General features: G+C 36.4%; 1 protein-coding gene across 1 annotated transcript in view; it reads left to right on the forward strand.

Annotated features, from left to right (window-relative positions):
* The window catches only part of Kcnd2 (potassium voltage-gated channel subfamily D member 2), a 453,412-nt gene extending 428,318 nt beyond the window's left edge, over window positions 1-25,094 (forward strand). The window contains exons 2-6 of the mRNA XM_048337905.1: window positions 10,174-10,336; window positions 17,899-17,994; window positions 19,520-19,612; window positions 22,559-22,806; window positions 24,917-25,094. Of these exons, the coding sequence (XP_048193862.1) occupies window positions 10,174-10,336; window positions 17,899-17,994; window positions 19,520-19,612; window positions 22,559-22,806; window positions 24,917-25,094 (778 nt within the window). The remainder of the gene's footprint in view (window positions 1-10,173; window positions 10,337-17,898; window positions 17,995-19,519; window positions 19,613-22,558; window positions 22,807-24,916) is intronic.
* Window positions 25,095-27,396: the final 2,302 nt, after the last annotated feature.

Below are 27,396 nucleotides of genomic sequence, written 5' to 3' on the forward strand. Positions count from 1 at the left end.
GGATTTTCACCTGTGTATCCAGAGAGGAAATGAGAAAATTAGAAGGGAAGAGATGGTCCTGCGCCAAGAGAAAACATAGGAAATTTGGCTAGAAGAAGAAGAGCAATAGACAAGTTATCTCCTTTCCAGTCTTTCCATATTTATTGTCCACCAGCAGACCTTCCTTGAAGGATTTATTTAAGCAATAAACATTTATTGAGTTCCAACTATTTGCTCAGCACAGGACAAGGTCTGTACTAAACCTGAGTTTATAATGATGACATGATCCTTGACCTGGCAGGCATCATGGATTAGGGATAGTAGATAGACCCATAAAAAAAACTAATTATACTTTCTTGACTAGTTTCAAGCAGTAATGGAGTCGCAGAAAACAAGGAATGGATACTCTTACTGGATATTTAGAAGATGAGCAAAAATTTCTTCAAAAAGAGAACTGGTGTTTGAGCTCTAGCAGTATAAATCGGTGCTTCCTCAAAGGATTTATGTAGTAGAAGTTCAAAGAAGGTTATTTTAGGACGAAAGCAAAAACAGAAAACAACAACAAAAATAAACAGCATGACAAAAGCATAGAGAAAGGGAGAGCATAGAGGGTTCCAGTAATAGAAGGGTCTGTGTTCCAATTAGAGTGTAGGACAGTTCTAGGTAAGCAATAGAGGGCGAGTCGGGTGTCATGAAACACTGTGTTTATCGTAGAAAAAGCCGGAGCTTTATCTTACAGGAGATGGAGACCCAGAAGAGGTTTTGTGCAGGAGAATGGCATGATCTGACTCAGAGATATGTGACTGTGACATTGAAAGGAGAGTTCCAGGCAACAAAGACTAGAAATTCACAGCAAATGAAAATATTTTCAGCATTGCACAGCTGAGAAAAACCAGTTCCTAGTACAGTTTTTTTTTGGCTCATTGTTTTAATGTGTGCCCCACAACAGTCAATTTTTAAAAATGAAAAGATACTTTAAAAAATAAGGTAGCATTTTTCAAGTATTCTTCAAATAACCTCATTTGCTGATGACATTCATTTAGATGATTAGCATTTTATTAGGATATTAAAGCCTCCATTTATGGATGGAAAAGCAAGTGAGGAAATATAAGATGGCATGGAATTTGCTTATTTAAAATGCACGAGTCAAAGAAACAATCTAGCAGAGTGGAATGGAACGTGGAGGGTTGCTGAGTGAATGCATACAAAATACCTTAGTGTTTTCCTTGATTTCCTGTTTTCTATGCACACTCCCAACCATTTGCCCCTAATTTTCACACGGCGGTCCCAGTTAAGCACTCTGTGTTAGTGATACCTCACATTACAGAAAATCACTTATCTTTGAGACAGAAACACAAAATGCTGTCAGAATTATTTTTGAATCCTTCTCGAAATGCCTTGAAATTAGGCAATCTACAAAACTGGTGGAATGTGGTATTGGTGAACTATTTCTAGAGGAATAAGATGTCCAAAATATATCCTAAATGTTGAATGTGTGTTGGCATAGATAAGGAATTTGTACAGGCATTTTATTAGAAATAGTGCTTCTCATTCTCAGTTTGTGGAAAAAGAGCAAAGACCTGGTTTGTTTCCAAACTTTTATTTAGGATTTTATGCCCCCTAGTGGTTAGTTGATCATTGTGCAGTTGAAAATAATACTTTCACAGGCTTTTCCTTTGTGCACTTTGAGCTGACTGCTTTCTCTGTGAAATTAACTCTTTTAATTGTGTTCCAAATATTATTTGGAAAAGAGACACAAAATCTTTGATTAAATTAGTAAGGACATTATAATGAATAATTTAATTTTTAAAGTATCTTCAGGACTAGGGTTATAACTCAGTGGTAAGAGTATTTCCAAATGTGAGGCCCTAAATACATTTTGAAGCAATACAGAATAAAAGAATTTTAAAAAGCCAGGCACCAGTGGCTCATGCCTATAATCCTAGCTATTCCAGAGGCTAAGATCTGAGGATTGCCATTAAAAGCCAGACTTGGCAGGGAAGTCGTTGAGACTCTTACCTCAGAAAAAAAGAAAGAAAACCAGAAGTATCTCTGTTGCTCAAGTGGTCGAGCACTAGGCTTGAACTGAAGAGCCCAAGGACAGTGCCCAGGACCAGAGTTCAAGCCCCACAACCAATCCAGAAAAAGAAAAAAAATTTCCTTTCAAAATAGCACATTATATATATATATATATATATATATATATATATATATATATATATATATATATATATACTATCATGGCTGGGAATGTAGCGTGGAGGTAGAGTGCTTGCTTAGCATGCATGAAGCCCTGGGTTCGAGTCCTCAGTACCACATAAACAGCTAAAAGCCAGAGTGGCACTGTGGCTCAAGTGGTAGAGTGCTAGCCTTGAGCAAAAAGAAGGGAGGGACAGTGCTCAGGCCCTGAGTTCAAGCCCCAGGACTGGCAATATATATGTGTATGTACTATCATATAGAATTACATGACTAAACTGGATTTTATTGAGGGATTACTTAGGCATCCACTGACTTCCAGCTAAAACTTCTAATTAGGGAAGGAAAACCTCTGGCTTTTCTTTTAATGTATCAATTATCAATTGTTACCAATTATCAATATTGTCAACAGTAGAAAAAGCTGGTTTTATTACACTTTTAAGGAAATGATAACTCATAATTTGGCTGAAAAATTCTCAAGCTGTTCAACAGGACTAGGATGGTATTAGGACTGATTCTGTGGCAAGAGAAAGGGAGAGAAAATCAGGGTAGCATTTTAGGCAAACATTGATTTTTAAATGTCAAAGAGAAATCATTGCAATGTAGAAGTAATACAGGGCCCCTCTGGCAAACATGTACAGCAAGCAGGTGTTACACAGCAACACTTTTAAAAAGTCATTTGCTATTTGCAAACATTGCAGTTACTATGAAAATTATCCATCAACCTATGATCCTTCTGGAATACCAAGCTGATGGCAGAAAATCCATGAATTACACAGCTATTGAGACCCTAAGGACAAAACATTATTAGTTAAGGAGTGATCCAGCTCCCAGGTCAGAAGAAATTATTTCATAGATTCCGTGACCTAGCACTAAGGTCAAAAAATGCAAAGAGAAAATCAATAAAGTACATAAATACACAAATAATCAGTTAAAACTTCTACTAGTGATATTACATGTTAAACATATTGCTTAATTTTATCTAACTTTTTGTGTTCGTTGTCTTCATTTTGTTTTCAAGACTCTTAAGAAGTGTGTTGCAGGAGTGAGCCACCATACCCAACTTCTAACACCATTTAACATTTTTTTAAATTTTTATTATCAGACTGATATACAGAGCGGTTACAGTTTCATATGTTAGGCATTGGATACATTTCTTGTACTGTTTGTTACCTCCGCCCTCATTCCCTCTTCCCCCTCTCCCCTCCCTTCCCCCCCCCCATGAATTGTTCAGTTCATTTACACCAAACAGTTTTGCAAGTATTGCTTTTGTCCCTCATTCCCCCCTCCCCCTCCCCCTTTCCCTTTCCCCCCATGAGTTGTTCAGTAGATTTATACTTAACAGTTTTGCAAGTATTGCTTTTGTAATTGTTTGTCTTTTTTACCCTGTATTTCTCCATTTTGGTATTCCCTTTCAGATTCTTAGTTGTAATACCTTTATACACGGTTTCCAGTGTACTCAGATAAGATACAGATATAGTGCAGGTACAACCACAGAAAGGGGATACAAGAGGATCATCAACAATAGAAGCAAGCTATGGCTTCACATCGCATGTTGAAAGTAATTACAACAGTGATCTAGCAGTCGTTTCCATAACATGGAGTTCATTTCACTTAGCATCATTTTTTGGGTTCATAAGTGTATAGCTATTGGGCTCTTGTGGTCCATCTAACATTTTTAATTTCCCTTTTTTCAAAACAAAATCTCCAAATACTGACTTGGGTCCTACATCAACTTGCTTTTGTTTTGACTACCACAGTAATAGAGATAAAACATTAATAGACCCACCACCAGACTCACATAACATACAGGATGTACCTGAACTTTTTTATGCCAGCACAGCATCCAATAATTCTATTTCTTATGTGTGGAAATATTTAGTGTTTCATTATAGAAAATGAAAAGGAGAAATTGAGTTTTCCTATTCATCAGACTTATTTGAACTTGAATATTTTATTCTTACTGTATGAAGAGCTCTTCTGCCTTCATGGTGTTTATAAAATCCTTGATTTTTGTTCCTCCTGATCTCCATAAAAAGTAGTTTCCCACATGGAGAGTGATGCTCTATGTTGGGAAAGTTTACCTTACACAACATCTTTCAGAAGAATCAACACGTATATTCTTCAAATAAAAGAGAAAAAACATAAAAACTATTTGAAAAGAACTAGGAATCTAAAATTATTGAGTTCACACTCAAGGAAACAATTCTCTGCTTGAGAGCTGAAGACAGCCACATTCTGGCTATGCTATTTCTGAAGAAATGTCAAATAGGAAACTAAGTAGACATTAATAAAATTTGATATGCAATGTATTATGTTTAAAAATGAAACATATTTCTTGTCTACGCAATTCTATATGATAATGTGAAAATGTGGATAGGTGAAAGATAGATAGATAGATAGATTATATATATATATATATATATATATATATATATATTTGAGCCATGTGAAAATTTAGAATTAACATCCTTTGTGAATGATACTAGTATATTGTGCCTTAACTAATGTAAGCCTGGAAAGAAACAACTAGCTAGCAGGTATATATGATAGAAATGATAAGAAATAACCTGCTGTGGCTCTCTTAACCTGGTAAATGTAGGAAGATGCGTCAAAATATAGAAGTGGTATGAAATCAAAATACTTGTGAGAAACTTTTCTACAGTTAGCAAAGTTCAAGTTGCCCTCCTCCTCCTCCCCCTCCCCCTCCTCCCCCTCCTCCTCCTCCCCCTCCCCCTCCTCCCGTCCTCCCCCTCCTCCTCCCCCCCTCCCCCTCCTCCCCCTCCTCCCCCTCCTCCCCCTCCCCCTCCCCCTCCTCCTCCTCCCCCTCCTCCTCCTCCCCCTCCCCCTCCTCCCCCTCCTCCCCCTCCTCCCCCTCCTCCCCCTCCTCCCCCTCCCCCTCCTCCCCCTCCTCCTCTCCTCCCCCTCCTCCTCCTCGCCTGGGCACTGTCCCTGATCTCCTTTTTCCTCAAGGCTAGTACTCTACAATTTGAGCCACAGTCCCCCTTCTGGCTGAGGAATCAAACCCAAGGCTTCATACATGCTAGGCAAGCACTCTACCCCTAAGCCATACTCCAAGCCCTCAAGTTGCTTTCTTATGTAAAACTGCCAAAAAACTATTCTTATATGTTATTCTCTGGTTGTTTTCTTCTACTTTTTAGAATTGTATATTTATCTTCTTTGATCTTATAAGTACTTTATATTCTTTCTTTTTTTGCATAAAAATGAACACCATATAAACTGTGACTATAACTTTTCCTTTTGGAAATAGATACTTTAAATTATTCTTTCTTCCCATCTCCCAATTTAGGCTTTAATCTAGAAGCTTGAGGTGCATCATTTAACTATTTGAGATCTGTGTTTGATTGTTTGTTTCTTTTCCAGTGTGGTATGCTGCATTTTTTAAAAACTGTACATATCATATTAAATCCTGACAACAAGCAAAAATAATGGTATATATGTTACTAGTGGACTTAACATAAATTTAAGAAAGAAGATTTGGGGAAATGAATGGTATTTTATGGAATACAAAGAATAAAATATCAACAGGTATCTTCAGTCAGCAAGGCTAGAAATCATTAATAAATATGGTGGTGTTTTAGACACTTTTTAAAATTTAATTGGTCATTTAGCCACAAAATGCTTTCATTATAAAACTCTCTTGCCTAAGCCTCTCTTCCAGTGTCAGAGGATATACTTCCTGAGATGCATAATGCTGTTTTGTTTCTTGCTGTGAGTTTGAATGCTAGTTAAAAGATCCTTTCCAGACCAAAGGAAAGTAGCTGTTTTTGCTAGAAAGTTGTTTCCCTTCCCCGGTAGGTTCTGTATCCAATTAATAGTTTGTACAGAAAAATTACTAAATTTCTACCTTTCCAAGTTATTCCTAAAGCAGAAAAGACACAAAATGGATAATGCACAGAATGAATTGCACTGTGTATTTTTTTTATCATCTTCCAATTCAAAGGAGCAAATCATGCTGAAAACATTACAGACATCAGCAGTCGTCCAATCTCAAAAAGTCAAAGGAGCCAAGACGAGCAGAAAGGGCCATGTACTCACTACTCAGGGGCATGTAGAAGGAGGCAGTGATGCTCCCAGGGAATCAGCTTAATGGCTCAGGTTATCCTTGCATCACTAGACAACCTGGGTCACTTTGCTCCTGTGTGGTCCCTTTCCTTGAGCTCTGTTACCATCTCCTGCTGCCATCACTCACAACAGCAGAGCTTTGGGGATCATTGTAATTGGCTATAACATGGGAAAGCTTTCTCTGTATCCAATAGAAAAATATAGATGAGCGACAAGCTTTTTTGTCTTCTTCCTCTTCCACCCTGGTCATGTTAGTACAGTTTGGTACATTTCAAATTTCAGTACATCTCCAGTGCTTTACCTATAGTTTCTGGATTATGAATGATGGATTGCAAAACAAATATGATAGAAGAAAATAAGTATCATTTCATTTCTTGAATATTAGCATAGTTTGGGACATTAGACACTCCCCAAAATATTTGTTGTGATTTTGCTCTCATGGATTATTCTAGAATAGCAACTTGGTCCATTTCCTGACTTTTCTTAATCTACTGTAATACTTCAAGTGTGTTGTACTTGCCTGTTTTATAACATACTATACCAAAAAATCCAAAACTCTTAAAAATTACTTTTTTACATCTCTTAGAGCAGAAAGGTGGGCAAATATAGTTATAATATTCAATGTAAATATATAAAAATGGATCTAGGTAACTTGAGGGGAAAGGTAGGGTTAGGAGAGATAGGGGAGAATACTGGAAGTGGTGACATTGGTCAAAATGCATTTTATTCATAAATTAATATGTTGAGTTGTACAACAACTTAAAGATAAGTTTTTTAATCTCTTGGACAGAGAGACTAGGTAATGATTCATTTAAGTACTTTATGTGTTTATATTTTAAAGGCTTTCTATAATTACATATCTCCTTGCTTTTCTTTTCTGTCCATTACAGCAATTGAGTTTTTTATATATTTACTTTCTCTTTCAAGAAACACTTCTTAAATTTTCATTAGTAAGCATTAAAATCAAATCCCATTTATTCTAGCTGTGTGTGTGTATGTTTGTGTGTACATACACACATATATATGTTAATCTTTACCAGGGCTTCTAGCACAAAGAAAAGGAAAGAAGGTGCTTACAGAATCCAGCCAGGAACTCAGTGTGAATTATGGCTAGTATAGGAATTGGCTCATAGTGCAGAGCACTGTAGAAAAGGCAGCTGATTTAGATAAGCCCACTGACATATCTCTGTACTAAGTATATCCACAAACCTCTTTTGCTCACCTTCTAACATTTATTTGTTTTAGCTTTGTTTTTCCATTATCATAGTCTTTAGATTATGAAACAGCTTCCCAGTTGGACTACAAAATAAGATCTAGTTTTATATGGTATAATATTTCAGTTCTGATATTATTTATTTTTGTCTATAAATTAATGCAGTACTGAAAAAACCTTGTGGAGATTTTACTTACTGTGAGTTACCTTAACTGCTACCACCCACTAACACTAATAACTGGTCATTGAAAGCAGAGGACCAGAGCAACTGATGGGGATATCAAATGCATGTCTGCTCGATGTCACATCTTGTTATTCTCACCAGCATTTCCTTCAGCAATTCCTCTACGACTCCCATCTCTGTGTTGACAATGTACTTTCACAAGAATCATATTAAAGTGATCAGTTTCTAGACCACCAGCAAAATGTAATGCAAACCTTCCCTCATGTTCCCTTTATCAGGAAGTGAACTCTTAACTCTGTATCTGTAAGGAAGAGAAAAATTCGCTAACATAGTTAAAAGGCGTTGAGTGCCGGCTTTAGGCTAATGATGAACACAATAGAATAGCTCCTCTTTTATCACATTATTTTCAGGCAGGTGAATGATGACTGAAAAGATTAATTGATCAGAAATGCCATGTATAGATTAAGAACCATAAAGATAATCAAATGGTAATTTATGATAGACTATGATTAGGGAACAAAATAAGATTACTGTTTTGGGAGTTCTTTTCTGTTGGTTTTTTTTTTTCCTAATTTTCCTCGTTTGATTTCTGTAACTTTTTTCATGTATGTAAGTTTACTTGATATGGAGAGGGGAAAGGGAAGCACAGAAATGGTGGGTAAAACAGTGAACTAAAACAGCAGTGATACTCACTAGACACTATGTTGGAAATGAACTATACAATTGGGAGAGAAGGAAGTCAGAAGGGGAAAAACTGGGAGAAAATGAGGGAGGGAGGGACACTGTTCAAAAAGAAATGTAGGGCTGGGGATATGGCCTAGTGGCAAGAGTGCTTGCCTCGTATACATGAGGCCCTGGGTTCAATTCCCCAGCACCACATATACAGAAAATGGCCAGAAGTGGCGCTGTGGCTCAAGTGGCAGAGTGCTAGCCTTGAGCAAAAAGAAGCCAGGGACAGTGCTCAGGCCCTGAGTCCAAGCCCCAGGACTGGCCAAAAAAAAAAAAAAAGAAAAAGAAAAAGAAATGTACTCATTACCCAATTTACATACCTGCAACCCCTCTGTATATCACCTTTACAATGAAAAAAAATTTTTAAAAGATGACTCTGAAAAAAGGTAGCTAGAAGACAAGTTCTGAGATGAAGACATTTAAATGGTACCTGATGTCTGGGGGAGTTTGTGCACAGCAGAAGCCCTGGAAGTTAGCATGACCACAGAACAAGAGGCTTGAAGGAGGGTGGTATGAGGCAGAAACAAGAATTCAATTATGTTATCCTTTGGGAGCAAAAGTTACCAGTCTGAATGTATTTAGGAAAGGATAAACAAAGTTGAAACTATCTAATTTCCAGTTATTCGATCCTAACTCTGCTTCCATGTTGGCAGGAGTTGTAGAGTGGGAAATGTGGGTATTTCATTTTAACTCATTCTATATCCCTAGCTCTAGAAAAATATGAGGATGACTTCAAATTTGGCATAAACAACTTGAGGAATCATTTTAGCCAACTGTGGAAAAACAAATTTGAGAGGGGCAATGAAGCCAAGGAATAAGAGATGGTGGACAACTTAAAGTTTAGTCAGGTCTCAAGCATCCAGGTTTAGAAATAATCATACCAGAATCCTGGAGAGTCTGACTTTCAGGAAGGAGATAGATACCAAGGTCAGCAATATAATTTAGGAGATAAGCTATTGAAACAGTTGGGACGCAATGGAATCAGAAAGACTTATGTGGAAAAGACAAGGGGACCCAAGGGTAAAACCTAAATTACACCAAGATTTAGAAGTTAGATAAAGATAAAAAGAGACCAAAAAAAAGGAAGGAGAAATGGCAGCCAATGAGGTAGGAGGATGATTAAAATCAAACTCTAGTTCCGAAGCCAAGAACAAAAAGGATTTCAAGGACAGACTAGTCAACTAACTAATCAAGCACAAATGAGACACTGAGTAAGGTTATCATGAGGAAATGGCCATCAGACTTCAAATGTGAAGGTTAATGGGGACCTTGAAAGACTTATTTTTAAGTGATTATATCAGATGGAAGGAATGTGATGTCCTACTTTTGTACTTACATTTCATCACCAATCCAGTGTTGAGAATAATTAAGTGGGAAAATGTGTTATCTAGACTATAAATTTCAATGTAGAAATATTGACTATGAAATAAATGTAAAGAACTGTACTACATTATATAAAAGACAAATTGAAAAGCTATCATTACATCATCTGGCTTAAAATATTTTCTAATTTTTATGTGTCATGATCATTTTCTACAAAGTTAAAAGACAATTTTTCATATCCAGATATTTGTGACTTCTGGTCTTCTAAAGTCTAGTCTTCCAAAGTCTGTAGTCATGCATGTTATTTCTACCCATAAAGAAGAAATATAAATATATATTTACATAATAAATATGTGTACCATATGTGTGCATACCATTTGATCTGAAACAAAATACTATTTATTTATAACAGGTAGGAGTCTTTTTGTGACTGCAAACATTATGTTGTTTTTCTCTAACACAGGTATGGTGACATGGTGCCAAAAACCATAGCAGGGAAGATATTCGGTTCCATCTGCTCACTGAGTGGTGTGTTGGTCATTGCTCTCCCTGTTCCAGTGATCGTGTCCAATTTCAGTCGCATCTACCACCAAAATCAACGAGCGGATAAACGAAGGGCTCAAAAGGTACATGTTCAGCTCTGTGAAAACTGTGATTTCCTATGTCCTGCTTCTTACACTGAGATTTGAATTTCCCTTCTGGTTGTTCAATGTGAGATTGCCCTACACCAAAAGAAAAGTGAACACTTCACTGACTTAAAACACAAAGCTCTTTCTCAAACATCTCACAGGAGCGTGACAGATCCAGCAATGAAAACATCAGCTACACAGTAGACTTCAACAGGACCAAAGGACACAGCTTCCTCCGAGTAGTATCACCCTGGATGTGGACTTGCCACTTCCATCACTGTTGCATAACCCTAAGCAAGTCATGTAGCCATGCCTACTTTCTATGTGTAGTGGGGGATGGGGAAGGAGATTACAACAAGGCCATAGACAAGAAAGAAGAGTAATTAGTGAAGAACACTACAGCAGTTAGTTCAAAAACAAATATTTGGCAAATATTGTAAATATCACACTTTTCCATCTCATTCACTTAGTCTCTGTTCATCATAGGAGCAAACTGGTTTCAGTAAAAGAGAGCTCCAATGAATGGATCTCAGACATTTTCCTTGGTTGACACAGGAAGGAAGAAATATCTGATCTTTTGCAGCTGACTTTTGTTTTCTTTACTCAGCAGTTTCCTGTTTCTCTGAAGTTGTTGCCAATTAATTTATCACTCTAAGAACAAACACAGTGAACATTCATCTGTAAAATGAGGAAAACAGTAAGGTTTAAGATTGTATTCAAGTATATGTAAATGTATAAACAATTATAGTAACATATTCGATGTTTCCAACTGTCTCACTGTATGCCAGGTATTAGTGCACTGTGTTCTTTTTTTCAAAAAGTAAGCCATATATTCCTCAAAACAACTCTTGGAATTAGATATCATTATTCTTCCCATTAGACAGAACCGAACCCTAAAGGACCTAGTATTTAATCCATTCTCAAGTCACATATCTAACAAGTTGGAAAGCCCACATCCAGGCCAGGGCAGTGGAACCATGCTTTAAATGAGCTATAAACATCTCAAACTTTCTGTGTAAATTAATCAAACTACCTGAGACACGTTTTGGCATCCTCTAATAACACCCTTTCCTGTTGGAACTGTTTGACCCCCAGGGGAGAGTCTAGGTGAATTAGACCTAGAAATTGAACATTAATCACACAATGAAACATTACATTTGACTGTCTCTCAGGAAAATAGACTAAACATTCATTCACTTTCTTTCCTCATTCTTTGTCAAAACAGTTATCTTCTGAGACAGGGCCCTTTGTGCTTAGAAACAGTCTTGAAAGCTGGACACTGGTGGTTCCTGCCTATAATCCTAACTACTCAGGAAACTAAGATCCAGAGGCTTGATTTGAAGCCAACCTTGGCAGAAAAGTTCATGAAAGTCCATCAAAATAATAAGCACAAAGCAGGACTGGAGGCATAGCTCGCAAGTAGGAGACCTAGAATTCAAACCCTAGTATTGGCAATAATAATAGTAATAATAATAACAGGAAATTTCTTCTGCAGTTTCTTTTCTTCAGTATTCTTTATAGTCATAAGTTTATCTTTTAGAGATTTTTTGAAACTATCCAAAAAACTTTCATTACTATGCATTAAGTGAATGTCTCACTTGGACAATATATTGTAACTATCAAATACCTTGGGAGATTTGGTTTCATTTCATTAGTGGCTTTGTAGTTATTGCCAGAGTGGATTTTAAATATGCTTCTGAGGAATATTAGTATCTTTAGTCAAGCATAAAATCTCACAAAGTAATGCTTGGGAACATTCAAGTTGATGATATGCTCACATTGCATGTTTTGCAGAGAATTAATTTGTTATCAATTGTCAGTGAAGAAACCTCTTTCTCTCACAAAATCTCACCCTTTCACTCTTGCTTTATTGTCGACCATCTTTGGACAAATAGTTAGCTCTTAACTATTACAGCTAGGAATATTAAATATTACAGGAAGCATTATGTAGAGAATGGATGATCCAATTGACAATGAGTATTAACAAACCACTCTGGCTAATTGTAATATGTAGGACATATCGTTGCAAACAGAGCTGAAAGGACTCAGGCCTTCCACCAGAGACCCATGTGCACTGCCCCTGTGATGCTGTCTGCACAGTGCAATCCTTCTACATCATCCAAAATGACAGATAGCCTCTAAAACAAACTTGGCTCCTACCATCCACCCATCCTCATCTAGAAAGCCCTACTTTACCTAAGAACTATTCTATGAAAACTCTAGGAAATACAAATCTAACTTTTAATGTACTTTTGGCAGTTTGTCCTGAGAAAAACTAAGGAAAATCTTAAAATAGGTTAAAAGCCCTTTGTTCTAAATATTTATACAAAGCAAAAGTAAATTAATATGATAGTACCCTAGTTATGCCATGCACCTCACATGCCTATAATCCTATCTACTCAGGAGATTGAGATCTAGGATCACAATTCAAAGCCAGCCCTGGCAGGAAAGTGTGAGACTTATCTCGAAATAACTATCAAAAATTCAGTAGCAGAGCTGTAGCCCAACTGGTACAGCATTGGCCTTGAGCAAACAAGCTCAGAGACAGTAACCAGGCCCTGAGTTCAAGCCCCAGGGAAGGCACCCTCCCTACACCAGTTAAAAAGTTTGTTCTGTTGAGCTTTTTGGTTTCCAACACAGAGTCTTCCTCTATATAGCCCAGCCTGGTCTCTAACTCCAGTTCAGCCTGCCTCAATCTCCTGAGTGATGGGATTACAGGCATGTACCACAATGACTTTCTTGGTCTTTTTACAATATTGTCTAATTTCTAAATTGTGTCAATAACGCAATGAATTTTTCATGTGACTACTGAAAATGGCTTAATAAGGCCAAGTATAATATCCTAATATAGTATGCCCAGCAAATAGTCTGTGACCAATAAACAGAGCATAATCCTCTAAGAAAGATCATACTTAAGAAACAAAACAAGTAACCAAAAGATATTTCCTATTTTCCCTTGTAGGAGAAAAAATATGAGACTAACCATCCATTAAGCCAAGATGGTTTACATTTATCTGGGCCTGAGTAATTTATTAATATCCAAATTATGCAAAAACAACCAACATATTCAGCCAATCAAGAAATGTATTTAGTAAAAACTCATTTTTAAAAATCCCCAAAATTGACAATTAAAGTGATATTATGAAATTATTTTTCTATGTCAGAATGCTTTAGTTGTTTAGTCCCATTACCAACTCTAAACTCAAGCCAAGCATGGATTATATATAAATTGCACTTGAGAAAATTCTCATTATCACCACTATCAGGGATAATTTCTTTCTGTTAGGCTCGTTCTGTCTCACAAGTGTTCTGTTTTTCCTACTCAATTTCTTTTATCATGTCCTTCAGATTGTTTTCCAGATTGGGTCTTAGATTTCTGGACAGGTCAAAGTACTCAGTTTTTCCTAGAAACTAAAGTCTGCATTGGGGTAAGGCCAAACATGGACCACTGATTTACGTACCTTGGCCTCCTGGAGACTGTAGATGTTCTCCAACATGCCCAGAAAGATTTACAGTTCTAACAACCTCTCAGATGATGCTACAAACATTGGTCTACGTACCACATGAGCATAGCCTATTACATTCAGCAATGCCCAAATCAAAGGACTTTTTAACTTAATTCTTGATTAATGATAAAGCAAGAGATAACTTCTTGCTGAAGCCTGAAAATGATCTCTTTTAAATATCCACTATTAAAGAAAACAGAACAACCAATCCCTCCCCTAAGCATCTGTGAACAACCCTTTTTAAAGTTGTCTCTGATAACTACTTGTTATAACCCATGTTTGTATCTTTAGCTTATATACCTGGAATGAACTCTAAGTACATTTCACTAAGTACATCAGCACTACTGAATCACCTCTACCCTTAGATCTCTAATCCATCCCCATACTACCTAATGTAGCAACTTGTCACTTGGCAAATGTACTTGTTCAAGGTTGAAGAGAAAGTTCAAATTTCATCCCTTCCATGAAGATTTTTCTGGGTATTGTGGACATCATTCATTTCTCCCACAATATCAAGTAGAATCTTTTTGTAAATTGTTCCTGGGGCTTGAACTCAATGCCTGGGTGCTGTCCCTGGCTTTATTACTCAAAGTTCTAGTGCTCTACCACTTTAAGCCATAGCTTCTACTTTCAGTTTTCTGGTGATTTACTTCTCAGAGTATCATGGACTTTAATGCTCAGGCTGGTTTTAAACAGCAGTCCTCAGACCTCAACCTCCTGAGCAGCTAGGATTACAGGCGTGAGCCACCAGAGCCCAAATGAATACAATATTTCATCATGTGCTATTCTGCCTGTCACTGTGCTCTGTTTATGGACAGAGTGCAATGCCTGGAATAAAATATTCTGTCTTATTATTTGTTTACTTCAGTAAAGAATATGCATGTGAATAAGACTGATATTCATATTAGAATATTATTAGAATAGAGAAGACTTTTCCCCATAAATTTAAAAGAGAATTCATAAGGGCCTGGATTAAGCTTCAGCACTAACAACTATGGATGTATGCATACTAGGAAACATGATGTTGGCTGATACTCACCTCCATATTTTCCATTTTTTATCTTTCCCTACTTGGAGAATTCGTGCTCCTGCTTCCTTGTTTCATTGTCTTGAACCTCAGCTCTGTCTGTGACAAGCAGAGGGTCCTCATATTAACCAAGCTCTGGACCTGGGATAATGCACTGTCATACATGGGCTACCAGCCACTCTTTTTTTCTTCTTATTGTTTCACACTAACTTGTTTTGTTTCTGTAGAAGTAGAAAGATTTCAATAAGCTCTTTAAATTTTTAAAAGCTGATTAGGCTTAATATGCTAAATCCACATGAGGCATTTTACTGCACATTAAAATGAAAGAAATAACTGGAAGTGAAATTTCTATAGCACACGGTCCAAGGAGCATATAGGGCAATCTTTGCCAAATAAGAAATTGTCTGATTATCAAAGAGAGAAACGTTCTGGACTCCAGTCAGCAGGCTACCTAGGATACATTTATCTTACAAAATTATTGTTTACAAGATAGTCCAATAATCTTAAAATTTCTGCCATCTACCACATTCCTCATTTAGAAAACACCTGTCATATACAGAAATCACTGTGGCCATGGTGATTAAATGCTGGTTGGCTCCCAGTATCTTTTACAGAGATTAATACCAGAGAAAGTTATATAATGTCACTTTGTGGGATTTGAAAAGCAAGGTTTTTCTTTTTAAAAATAAAGTTTTTCATTTCTGAATGCTCCTCAGTTAAAGAGTTACATGTCAACTTAGTATTTTATTAGTATACGATCTCCTCTCCTTTCCTGAGATGCACGCTGCAGAATCCAAAGTGAAGAAACATGTTTCACAGTTCAGGCTTCAACTCTGAGCCAACTCCTTGCCATACTGGTTGGTCTGGATTGTATGCATTATACAGCTAACTTTGAGGAAACCCTGTTTAGATAAGATAATTAGGCAAAAACTGAAGTTATGGAAAATTGAATAAACATGACAAATGTGTTTAGGAGATCATTTTTTCCATATACAACATTATAATTAGATTTGAATTTTGTTTTTTGTTGATTTTTTATTGTTGTTATTGTTTTTATGGACTGGGATTGGAACTCTGCACTGAGGACTTGCTGTAGTCCCTAATTTCTTTTTGTTTTCTTTTTTTTTTCTGACACTGTCTTCTTCCACTTGCACCTGGGGCTGCTCACAGTCAGCAACTCTCCTATGTGTGCCTCCTAGGCAGCTTGAATTACAGAAAAACACCACTATGCCTAGCTTATTTCTGAAAATGGGAGTTAGTCTAAGGGGACTGGGCTGATCTTGAACCACAATCTTCCAGATAGACTTCAAAGAGTAGATGGAATTACAGATATGAGCCACCACACTTGACTCGCTATTCGTAATTTTTAAAGTGCATACATAATCCAAAATACCTACAAAGACTTTAAAGTTGATCATATTAGCCCTATTTTTAATTAAAATTTTGAAAGTCTTCTGCTTTCCATACCGACTAGAATAAGTATTTTACAAAAGATCTTACCCAAATTTCCATTTGCCTTGCTGGCATTTTTCTATGCCAAGGAGGTTTTCTATCTTTCAAGAATGGGAGTGGAAAATTGGACAATTGTTCTCATTTAACCTTTCAATTTCATGGGCAGAGTTGCCAAGATTGTCACACTGAGTAGGTCATGAGTAAAGTGATTTTCTAAAATATCTTTGTAAAATAATTTTCCTCAATACGTGCTGAAACCAAACATGTAATCACAGATCACAAAGGCTAACATCACACAGGTAGGTGGTAGTCAGCTCCACAAGACAAATCGGACCAATTAACTCACACATCATTCCAGCCAGGCAAAAGAAAAGTTATGATTGAAAGTGAAATGAGTTTTTTCTTAATATAGCTCATGACTTTGTTAAAAATGGCTCTCCTGTCTCAAAAGCAACTTCTTTTCTATTAGATTTGAGCCCCTTCAATAGTAGTAATTGCTACTACTGTATACGTAGATTTTCCATTCCAAAATGACAAATATGTCATTCTTACTGGGCAGTAGGTTTGGTTCATGCATGAGTCTCCATAAAAAGAAGCAGTATTTCCCAATACTAATGGTAAATGCTTGGAAAATATCAGATGTGAGACTAGTAACTGTGATACAGATAAGATTTTCCTAAATAGATACCAAAGAAAGAAAGGAAAAGAATGACAGAAGGGAGTGAGGGAGGGAAGAGGGGAGAGGGAGGGATGGGGAAAGAGAGAGAATGGAAGAGGAAAGGAGGGCAGGGAAGGGAAGGGATGGGAAAGGAAAGAGAAGAGAAGGGAAAGGGAAGGAGAGGGGAGGAAAATAAAAAGGCATTTGGTTCCTAGAATTTAGCAAGGACATTAGTTTAAAGGAAAAGGAGTTTGCAGCTGCTTAGTTGGACTACTGGGTTTGCATTTCACTAGTTTACTCAAAGTGGGCTAAGTAAAAATGTAAGTCAGTAATATTGTTATTTTTTCTTATGGACAGAAATATAAAAATAACTTGCTTTTACTGTAAAGACTAATTACAATTTTTAAATGCATAATGCATATCTCAGTGCCAAAGTAGTTAATTGATTTTTACCAATAAATGTTAACCAAAATAAAATAATTGGAAGAGGTAAGAGAATAAATATCAAGATATATATATATACATAGATATGTATATAGATATACATCTTCCTTGCTTTTAAAAATAAGTATGCTGAGCTTGGCATGACAGCTCATGCCTATAATCCTAGCAACCCAGGAAGCTGAGATTGACAGGGTCATAGTCCAGACCAGCAGGGCAAAAAGAAGACCTTATTGGAAAAATATCAAAAGCAAAAGCTGCTGGCTCAAGTTATAGAATGTGTGGAGTAGGATTAGAACGTTGCACAATAAACATGCTGTATTCTCTAGCTCTAGCAAGCAGGAGTCCCCTAGAGGTCAAACATCAAATACAGAAAAGAAAAAATATGATGTTACCAGGGTTATGCAAAAGTGCACTCACGGTTTTATAAAAATGATGCATAATTATTAACAGCACCTTCTTTTTCCTTCTGTAGAAAGCTAGACTGGCCAGGATTCGAGCAGCCAAGAGCGGGAGTGCAAATGCTTACATGCAGAGCAAACGGAATGGTTTACTCAGCAACCAGCTACAGGTACAGTAAAGTGCCCCATTGTGCTTAATGATCAATTTGTCAGTGTAATATTAATTTAGTTCTACTTAACCATCTAATTTTATTGTGTTTAATTGTGAAAATGGCTACTGAAATAACAAAAGTGTCATTTTTATAACTTGCCCACCTATACATTGTAGTTGGCTTAAGCAGCTTAGACACTGTGTTATGAAACATTGCCAGTGAAGGCTGATTGCTTTTCCCCCTTGGGCAGTATCTGCACTCTCAGGTGAACACCTAAGAGTTTTAAAATGTTCAAGTAAGTCAGGCCCAGGTAGCTCAGTGCTTTAATCCTAGTTACTGAGGAGGCTGTGATCTGAGGATTGTGGTTCAAAGCCAACCAAAGCATAAAAAGTCCATGAGCCTTTCTTTTCCAATTAACCACCAAAAAGCTGTAGTGGAGATGTGGTTCAGATGATAGAGCAGCAGCCCTGAGTGAAAGAGCCAATTGAAAGCATGAGGCCTTGAGATCAATACCAGTACAAAATAATGCTTAATCAATAAAATGCCTACTGATTTATATTTTGAAATTACTTATTCCCCTTAAAGTTACTTGAATGAGGGTCTAGGGGAATGACAAGATATCTCATTTTACTTTCTACTGGAGAGGGAGCATGATTCCATCAGCACAAGGAATGTCACATGATCCCAATACAAATTGAGGGCTGGGGATATGGCCTAGTGGCAAGAGTGCTTGCCTCATATACATGAGGCCCTGGGTTCAATTCCCCAGCACCACATATATAGAAAATGGCCAGAAGTGGCGCTGTGGCTCAAGTGGCAGAGTGCTAGCATTGAGCAAAAGGAAGCCAGGAACAGTGTTCAGGCCCTGAGTCCAAACCCTGAGACTGGCAAAAAAAAAAAAAAAACTGAGTTATTTGTCCCTCAAAACTTTTCTTTAAAATTTAGGATGGCAATCATCTTAATGACCTCCAATCATAATAATGATTTCAGGATGATCTGAGAACAATATTAAATTCAAAGGCAAAGATACCCATGTTTACAAAGATAGTGTGCTGAATGAGTAAAGGAGAGGTAGATTTTCAGTTCAAGGAAACACTGTGTAAGTGACCAGACCTCAAACCAGGTCCTGGTGGATCACACCTGAAATTCTAGCCATTCAGGTTGATGAGATCCAGGGGATGGACGTTGGAAGACAGCCTAAGAAGAAAAGTCCCAGACATTCCTTCTCTAAAAGTAGCCAGCAGAAAGCTAGGCTGGAGGCATGGTTCGCATAGTAGAGCTCCAGTAATGCAAACAAACTGAGCAAGCACAAGGCCGAATTCAAGACTAAGTGTCACAAACCACATTTAATTTAATGGAAATATGTATGCTCATTGTTCACTTAAAACTCCAAAGCAACTATGTCTTTACCTCTTTTTAGTTAAAAAAAGTAAAGTTTCAGTCAGTATCCAAAATAGGCCATGTCTCTTTGTAAATGTGTATCTGAGGTTCTCATTGTTTGCGAATAAAATAGAAAGCTCTTCTGTCTTGTCTGTGTTATCAGTCCTCAGAGGATGAGCAGGCCTTTGTTAGCAAGTCTGGCTCCAGCTTTGAAACCCAGCACCACCACCTACTTCACTGCCTGGAGAAAACCACGGTAAGGACACCTGGACACTGTCTACCTGTATACCTGTGTGCTCTTGGGAAATCCAAACACACTCTCATTCTGCATTAGAAAGATATGCTGAAATCCAAACAGAAAACTCACAATATTTGAAATTACCTTGGAAGTCAACAGTAACATTTCTACTAGCAAATAATTATTATAGAGATTCCTTAAGATGCTTTTAGATTTCATGGTTATCTTACCTATAATCTAAGATGCCAGTTAGATGCAGAGAAAGAGTTGTTTTCAAATTGTTAATACAATCAAATATCATTTCTTCCCTGCTTGTAAAGTGGTTATTAAAAGAAGAAGAAAAACAATGAAATTCATGTGCTTCTGTGAGCAACTTAAGATAATAGCAAGAATAACAATCAAAGAGAGGGAGAGAGAGGATAACAGAATTCAAGCATTTCTTTCACAGGTGTAATGGATAGGGGTAGATAGTAAAAATCTATGGCTTTAATATAAAAATAGCCCATTTAATCACTAGTATGGTGCTGGATGTGGAGGAGTGATTTTACATTTCTCTCAGGTACACTGTCAGTGGGAACATCCCTTAGCAAAGGTATTAATAGGAGTCACAGCCTATGACCCACCACAGAACAGACCCAGCCCTTTATCTGAGTAACACCAGATCACTCACACACAGTCATTATATTATATGAATTGTCAATTCCAATATACTTCCTGTCAAGGTATTTGCTATATAGCTATTCAGCATACATATCCAGGATACATCATCAAATCAGTATGAACTGTCTCCATCATACCTCTACTTGTGGGACAAAACAGAATGTGTGGATTTACTAGAGAAGGCAGAGAGCAGTCGAGGTAAGGACAGGTCCACCATGGAATGGGGCAAAGAGGATGGAGCCAAGAGGGCCAGTCAGGATTGGCTTCCTGGCTGAAGTGGAGACCACCAAGATGATAAAGTCAGTAAGACAAAGAAATGAAGCCATTAAAGGCTGAATAACCTGGAAGTGGCACTGTGGCTCAAGTGGCAGGGTGCTAGCCTTGAGCTGAAGAACTCAGGGACAGCACCCAGGCCCAGAGTTCAAGCCTCACGATTGACCAGAAAAAAAAAATAAGGAAGAAGAACTAAAAGAAAAGGTGAACAACCTGAAAAAAGCAGGAATTTGAGGGTGCTCAAAAGGAAAATGTCTAATATGGCATTAAGTACACAGAGGGAAATTATCAGATGATGCTGGGCTTTCCAGATACAAGAAAATTTTGTATCCTTACCTAGTAATAAATGGAAAAGTTCTCAGTAGGGTGGTTGCATGATTATATTTGCATTTTAAGTAAAAAGACAAATCAAAAACATTGAAAATTAAAAGACAGATTAATAGTAAAATGATTTCTGCCTTTTTATTGTCCCTATTATCTCTATTTATTGTGTTTTTATTTCTATTTATTTTCCTTTTTTCATTATTTTATTTTAGAAGGAATTTTTCAATAACAAAATTGATTTAATATCAACAAATATAGTTTGATTTGTGCTACCTACAAAGATATATGGCCATCAATAACAGAATGATTTCTACCATTCCAATTACTAATTAGATAAATGACATTATGTATTATCACTTGTATTGTGTGTATAAAGTTGCATGATAAGAGAAAAAAAGATTATAAAGATTATGAATCCTTGGTGCAAAAATTTAATATTTAACATAAAATTCTGTCTTATCTGATCACAATCTCTGGACTCTAAGCTGCAGAATGTTACATTTTGTGTATTTGGAAATGCTTCTCTCAGCAGAGAAATGACAAAATGAGTAACTAAAACAATTTATTTCCTATTAGACAGTGAATTGCTTCAATTGTTTTGCTAATGTTTTAGGATGAGAGATGGTTAGTGAAATTCAATGTGTTCAAGGCTTTCCATTGCAAAATTATTTCTACATTCACAGAAATAAAGCAGTAATTGAAGTAACTCTCTTTAGTAATTCAGGCTAAACCTATGTTCCTTCGATTTTTGAGGTAAAATTCCTGCATAGGAAGAATTTTAGGAGGTATCCTTTCTTAAACATTTGAAAAGTAAAATGTATACTGTGCAAGTATAAAATATGGTGTGTTAAATAGTACCCATTACTGTTTGATGCTGTACCTAAAGTTAGGAAAAGAGAGAGGAGAGAGCCTTCAATAAGCTGGAACTCCTGAGCTCAGCTAGAGGTGTGTCACAAAGATACCTAGGAAGACCACCAAAGGCACTGCTAATGAGTTCTGAATCAGACATGCTAGCATATTTACAGATTAATCTGCAGATTTTACTTAATTTAATGTACACATTATTAACTATGTTTTTTTCTGCATATTAGGAATTTTAGGGAAGCACATAAAGAAGTCAAAAGTGTCAGAAGTATCTGCCAATTAAAAGACTGTTTCAATCCCATTTGAAGATATTACCTAACTTGAAACATTCCATTAAAATAATATCTTCATAAATTTGATTTGCTTAAAAAATAAATTCAATGTGGATTTATAAACTCTGTTGAAATGAATATGGTATATATAAAATAATATATTTATATATCTGAATATAACATATAATATATGTAAATACTGTGCATATAGTGAAATATATAGCATATATGAATGAGAATATATTTATATACTCATTTGTATGTCTTGGGATATCTTTCTTTAGTTTGTAACTTCTCATTGTATATTTAATCAACAAATGATTTCTTAAGAAAAAAATAGTTTGTAAATTCACACTGAATCATCTTGTGCATGTCAATCTTTAGTTGTAGCTAAAAAAATTTTATTTCCACACAAATGCCAGAATAAGTGATTTTGGTGTTTGATCTTTATAAAAAATACTTTTACTTACCTTTTGCATCATATCTAAGTAAACAAGAAGGAGTATAGTCCAGTTTTAAAGATAAAGCTATTTATTTCCTTTCTTCATGTGTTCTTTCAACTCTAACACAGAATCACGAGTTTGTAGATGAGCAAGTCTTTGAAGAAAGTTGCATGGAAGTTGCTACTGTGAATCGTCCTTCAAGTCACAGCCCCTCACTCTCTTCGCAACAAGGAGTCACCAGCACTTGCTGCTCCCGACGACACAAAAAAACTTTCCGCATCCCAAATGCCAACGTTTCAGGAAGTCATCGAGGCAGTGTGCAGGAACTCAGTACCATTCAGATCAGATGTGTGGAGAGAACACCTCTATCGAATAGGTAACTGGGATTGATCTGTGTCACCTGTACTGACTAATGGGCCAGATCCCCTGCAGCCATGATACTTCCTGTCTGGCATCTATCTCCTAGGGTGGAAAAAGAAACAAAGCTAACAAGGAAACAGTAGGAAAACAGACCATTGGCATCAGTCCTGGGCATTGAAAGTGAAATAGAGAATTAGGCACACACAAATTTGTTTTCCATCTTCAACATCACAATCATCTTACTTCAGCGAGAGCCATTTTGCTCAGAAGTCTCTGTGTAATCTGGAATAGACCAAAAGGATGTTCCATGTCACTAAAGACACTAGTGAAATTTACATCATATGATTGAAAATTAGTCATTCAGCACCTGAAATTACATCAACACATTCAATGTAATTGTGATACGTGAAACAATGACTACACAAATCCCCTTGATCAATCAGTGATTTTTGATGACATAGTATTTGGGGCTATATCAAACACACATACACAAAAAAATATTAAAACTCTTTACTTCATTTTTTTTGTAGAAATTTTATGTGAAATTTGAATACCAATAATATTTTTTATTTCCTTATATGTTTTATTTTTCAACTTTGCACTTCAGTTTATAGACTAAACTTTACCACACTTTTTACTTTATTCTTCAATTTGAATATTATCCATTCTCAGACTGATGGGCTATAAATTCTCTCCAAATTCTGTGCAGGCACTCAACCATCTTTGTTAAGAAAAAAAAAAAAAAACCTGGAGTAGATTCTGAATTCAGGCCATGTTAATTACAAAAATTAGGTGTGCCTGGGACCAGCATGCTAAAATTTAGAGCAATGAATATTTTCTACTTTTAAGATATTTTACCTTTGCCAGTAATGGGGATAAACTCAGAGCCTAAGGAAGATAGGATCATGGTTCAACACCAACCCAAGCAAAAAGTTTGAGAGAATACATTACAATGAGTAAAATTCTGTAAGTGGTGGCACATGCTAGATAAAGAAGGGGTGTAAATAAAATTATGGATCAGGATAGCCTGGGCAAAAAATGAAGAACTTATTCAAAAAAATAACTAAAGAAAATAGGAATGGTAGTGTGATCCAAGTGGTGGAGTGACAAGTACAAGTTCCAGAGTTCAAACCTCAGTACTACCAAGAAGAAAGAAAGAAAAAGTCAGTAGGTGGCTGGGTTTGGTGTTGTGCATCTGTAATCCCAGCAACTCACTGCTCAGCTGCTGGTTAGACAGAAATGGATGGATTATGGTTTAAGGTTAGCCTGGGGAAAATGCAATTTTCTATCTGAAAATGAAGTTGCATGTGTGGCTTAAGCTGTAGTATGTCTATCTTACAAGCATGGAACCTTTGAGTTCAAGATGCAGTAGCACAAGAATGTCACTTAGGAAAGCATTCAAGTTTTAAATAGGAATGTCTTACTCTTGGAGGCTTCTGCATACGGCCATCACCTAGTAAAGGTCTCAATAAGCATTATTTTTTTTTTTTTTTTTTTGTTTTTTTGGTTTTTTTTTTGGCCAGTCCTGGGCCTTGCACTCAGGGCCTGAGCACTGTCCCTGGCTTCCTTTTTGCTCAAGGCTAGCACTCTACCACTTGAGCCACAGCGCCACTTCTGGCCATTTTCTGTATATGTGGTGCTGGGGAATCGAACCCAGGGCCTCATGTATACGAGGCAAGCTCTCTCGCCACTAGGCCATATCCCCAGCCACAAGCATTATTTATTTTAAAAATAACTGATTTTAATAGCCTGTCATCAAAAGGATTGAGAAATATAAACGAATGACTTTCATAATGATATCTCAACCCACTCAAAATTCCCATCTTAAAGAAAAGCTTTTTAATTGTACTACTCATACTGGTATTACCCAAGCTTCTTTCTCTGCTGCATTTGTGCAAAACATACTTTATTTGAGAAGCAATTATTGAGCCAAATTAACATGAATCAACTGAGTCTTGTTCAAACTAACATATATTAAGTTTTGGGTTTTTTAATATGGTAATTTTCCTTAAACATTTAAAGTGTAGTTTATGAGCATTAAAATGTAATTCCTTCAGTTATATTAAAAAAAAAAAAACAGTAAGTTTACCACTTCCTTTTTTAAAACTTTTTTTTTCTCTCATCAGCCGATCCAGCTTAAATGCCAAAATGGAAGAGTGTGTTAAACTAAACTGTGAACAACCTTATGTGACTACAGCAATAATCAGCATCCCAACACCTCCAGTAACCACACCGGAAGGCGATGACAGGCCAGAGTCTCCTGAGTACTCGGGAGGAAATATTGTCAGAGTGTCAGCTTTGTAAGACAATTGGAATAGATTTAAGAGCCTTTGAGCCTTGGCAATGGAAAGAATCTCAATGTAGAAGAAATACCAGACACTAAGCCCTTTTTTTTTTGCAGACTAAGAAAGCAAAGCCTGAAGGTGGATAGTGAATCAAAAGTAAAGCTTCCAAGCTACAGGATGTGAATAAAACCACCAAATGGCATTTGTAGGCAGAGTTTGACCTGTTATTCAGAGGAGTAATCTGTGGCCCTTTGACTTTGTGAATGAGCACAATGAAATGCCACCTATTAAAGCTTCTTATGATCAGAACTCTTTTGTAATAAAACAAATAAAATAAATCTTTGAACACAATGTTCTAGTTGAATGCAAAACAAAAAATATGGAAAACATTTTGATAAAAATTTTTTCCTGTTAAAACCACGAACATTGGCTAAGATGAAGATTATTACATATGGAAAATTTAAAAAAAACACCTCATACAACTCATTTGTATTGACTGAGGAAACCACCTTAATGCATGCTAGAATTCTTTGGAACAGTGATCTCAGTTTCCTTATGTTGTCTTCAGATTAGGCATGATAACTCTAATTGTAGAAAGGAGAAATTTCTGTGCACTTACAACAAAGTTGATTATTCATGTTCCATGGTGGGCTGTGCAAATAAACTCTTTTTAGAACCGCAGCAATTTTCATGGGGATACTTATTAGTAAATTTAAGGTGTTCAGATAGTTCAATATTAATTATGGTCTCACCTTGCACCTAGTTACTGTTACAACTGCAATAACTCCTTGTACACCTGTTCTTATCAGCAGCATTTTTTACTTTGTGATTGGACTTTTCAAATCTTCATAGTTACAGTAAGAGCCACATTTATAGACAATTTTGTGGTGTGGCTAGGTTTTTAACTCCAAACTACTGTGTCATGAGTGTTTTCAGTAGTACTCTTGGTCCACTGTATTTCTGTGAACCTGTGCATTCTTTGTTCCTGTACTTGGATAGCACCTTTCTATTGGGTTTATCATCACCAACAAGGCTAGCGTTTACTGTAGTTCAAGTGACTTCCCTATTTGTATTCCCTGGCAAGTTATTTTCTGTATAGATTGTTATCAATCCCCTTGTCAAAAGAGAGTGAGGGGAGAGAGAGAGAGAAGGAGTTGACAGCTATGAATTATATCTAAGGTCTGTGGTATTTATGGAAAAGCCCAGACCCTGGAATATATCAGTATGTATTTCATGAAAAGAGCTGACTGGGACTAAAAATCACAGGATCATTGATCTCAGAATCCTATTTGATGTATTATTTATTTTTCTTTAGATCTTGAATACATTTTGAGAATCACTAATGTGAACTGAAGTGCAGAAATACACTGGGAGTGCTTTATGTAGCAATATTTGGCAAAAGCACGCTCTCAATGCCTTTCAGGAAGGCGTACCAGTTTATCTCAGACACGTTTCTGTGTATTGCAAGGCGCATGTTCTCTGCGAACTTGGCAGGATCAGAGTTTAATGATGTAAAGTTGACCTCTGTGTACATTGATGTGAAAAGACATGCTACCTTTTCATCCTTAAGCTGTATCAGCAGACATGTCTGCATGTGACCGTGTTTTAAAAAAAAGTTCTATGTAAAATGAAATGTTTTGTTCATTCCAAACCACCACTATAAGGAATAAAGCATAGTTTCTATACATGGAAAGAGTTGATAATTTTCCCTCTATTATAGATTTTTAAATGCTTGTCATAACTTATCATAAAGAAGAATTAACCCAACCATTTTCAAGTAAAATCAGAAAGTCTTGCTTCCCATTTCCAGAATAGTTTCTAGAACAGTAGAGTAAATCCTACTAAGCAATTGCTGAGTGAAAATAAGAAAATCTCAGCTGTCTCTTCAGAAGAACTGGCTCTATTTCTAGTTACTAATCTTTCAGCAATGTATTAACAATTATATTAACATCTGCTTCTTCTCACTTTATGCTTCTAGAGAAAAATCTATAGTCAGACTTCTTTGATGGCATTTATTGAAAACCTTTTTAAAAGTAGACTAAGGAACTACCATCAGGAATAAATATTTAATGTCTTTTAATTCCCAACAAGAAATTCTATTTTCATGCTTTTAATATTGTATAAAAAGAAAATACAGTTAGGTCATTTTATTTGACAATTCTGCTTCATGTTCTGGTTTATCATCTATCCAAAATTATTAATTTCTTTAGACTTTGAAAAAGAAAAAAAAAGTTTGATGTTTTAGGTGATTAAAATCTGTACTGTGTTGGTGGTGAATGACTATTGAAGACCGTGTTAGGTGCACCTGTATTGTAAGTGAA

The sequence above is a fragment of the Perognathus longimembris genome, chromosome 2, assembly GCF_023159225.1.
Source record: "Perognathus longimembris pacificus isolate PPM17 chromosome 2, ASM2315922v1, whole genome shotgun sequence".
NCBI classification, from domain to species: Eukaryota; Metazoa; Chordata; class Mammalia; order Rodentia; family Heteromyidae; genus Perognathus; species Perognathus longimembris.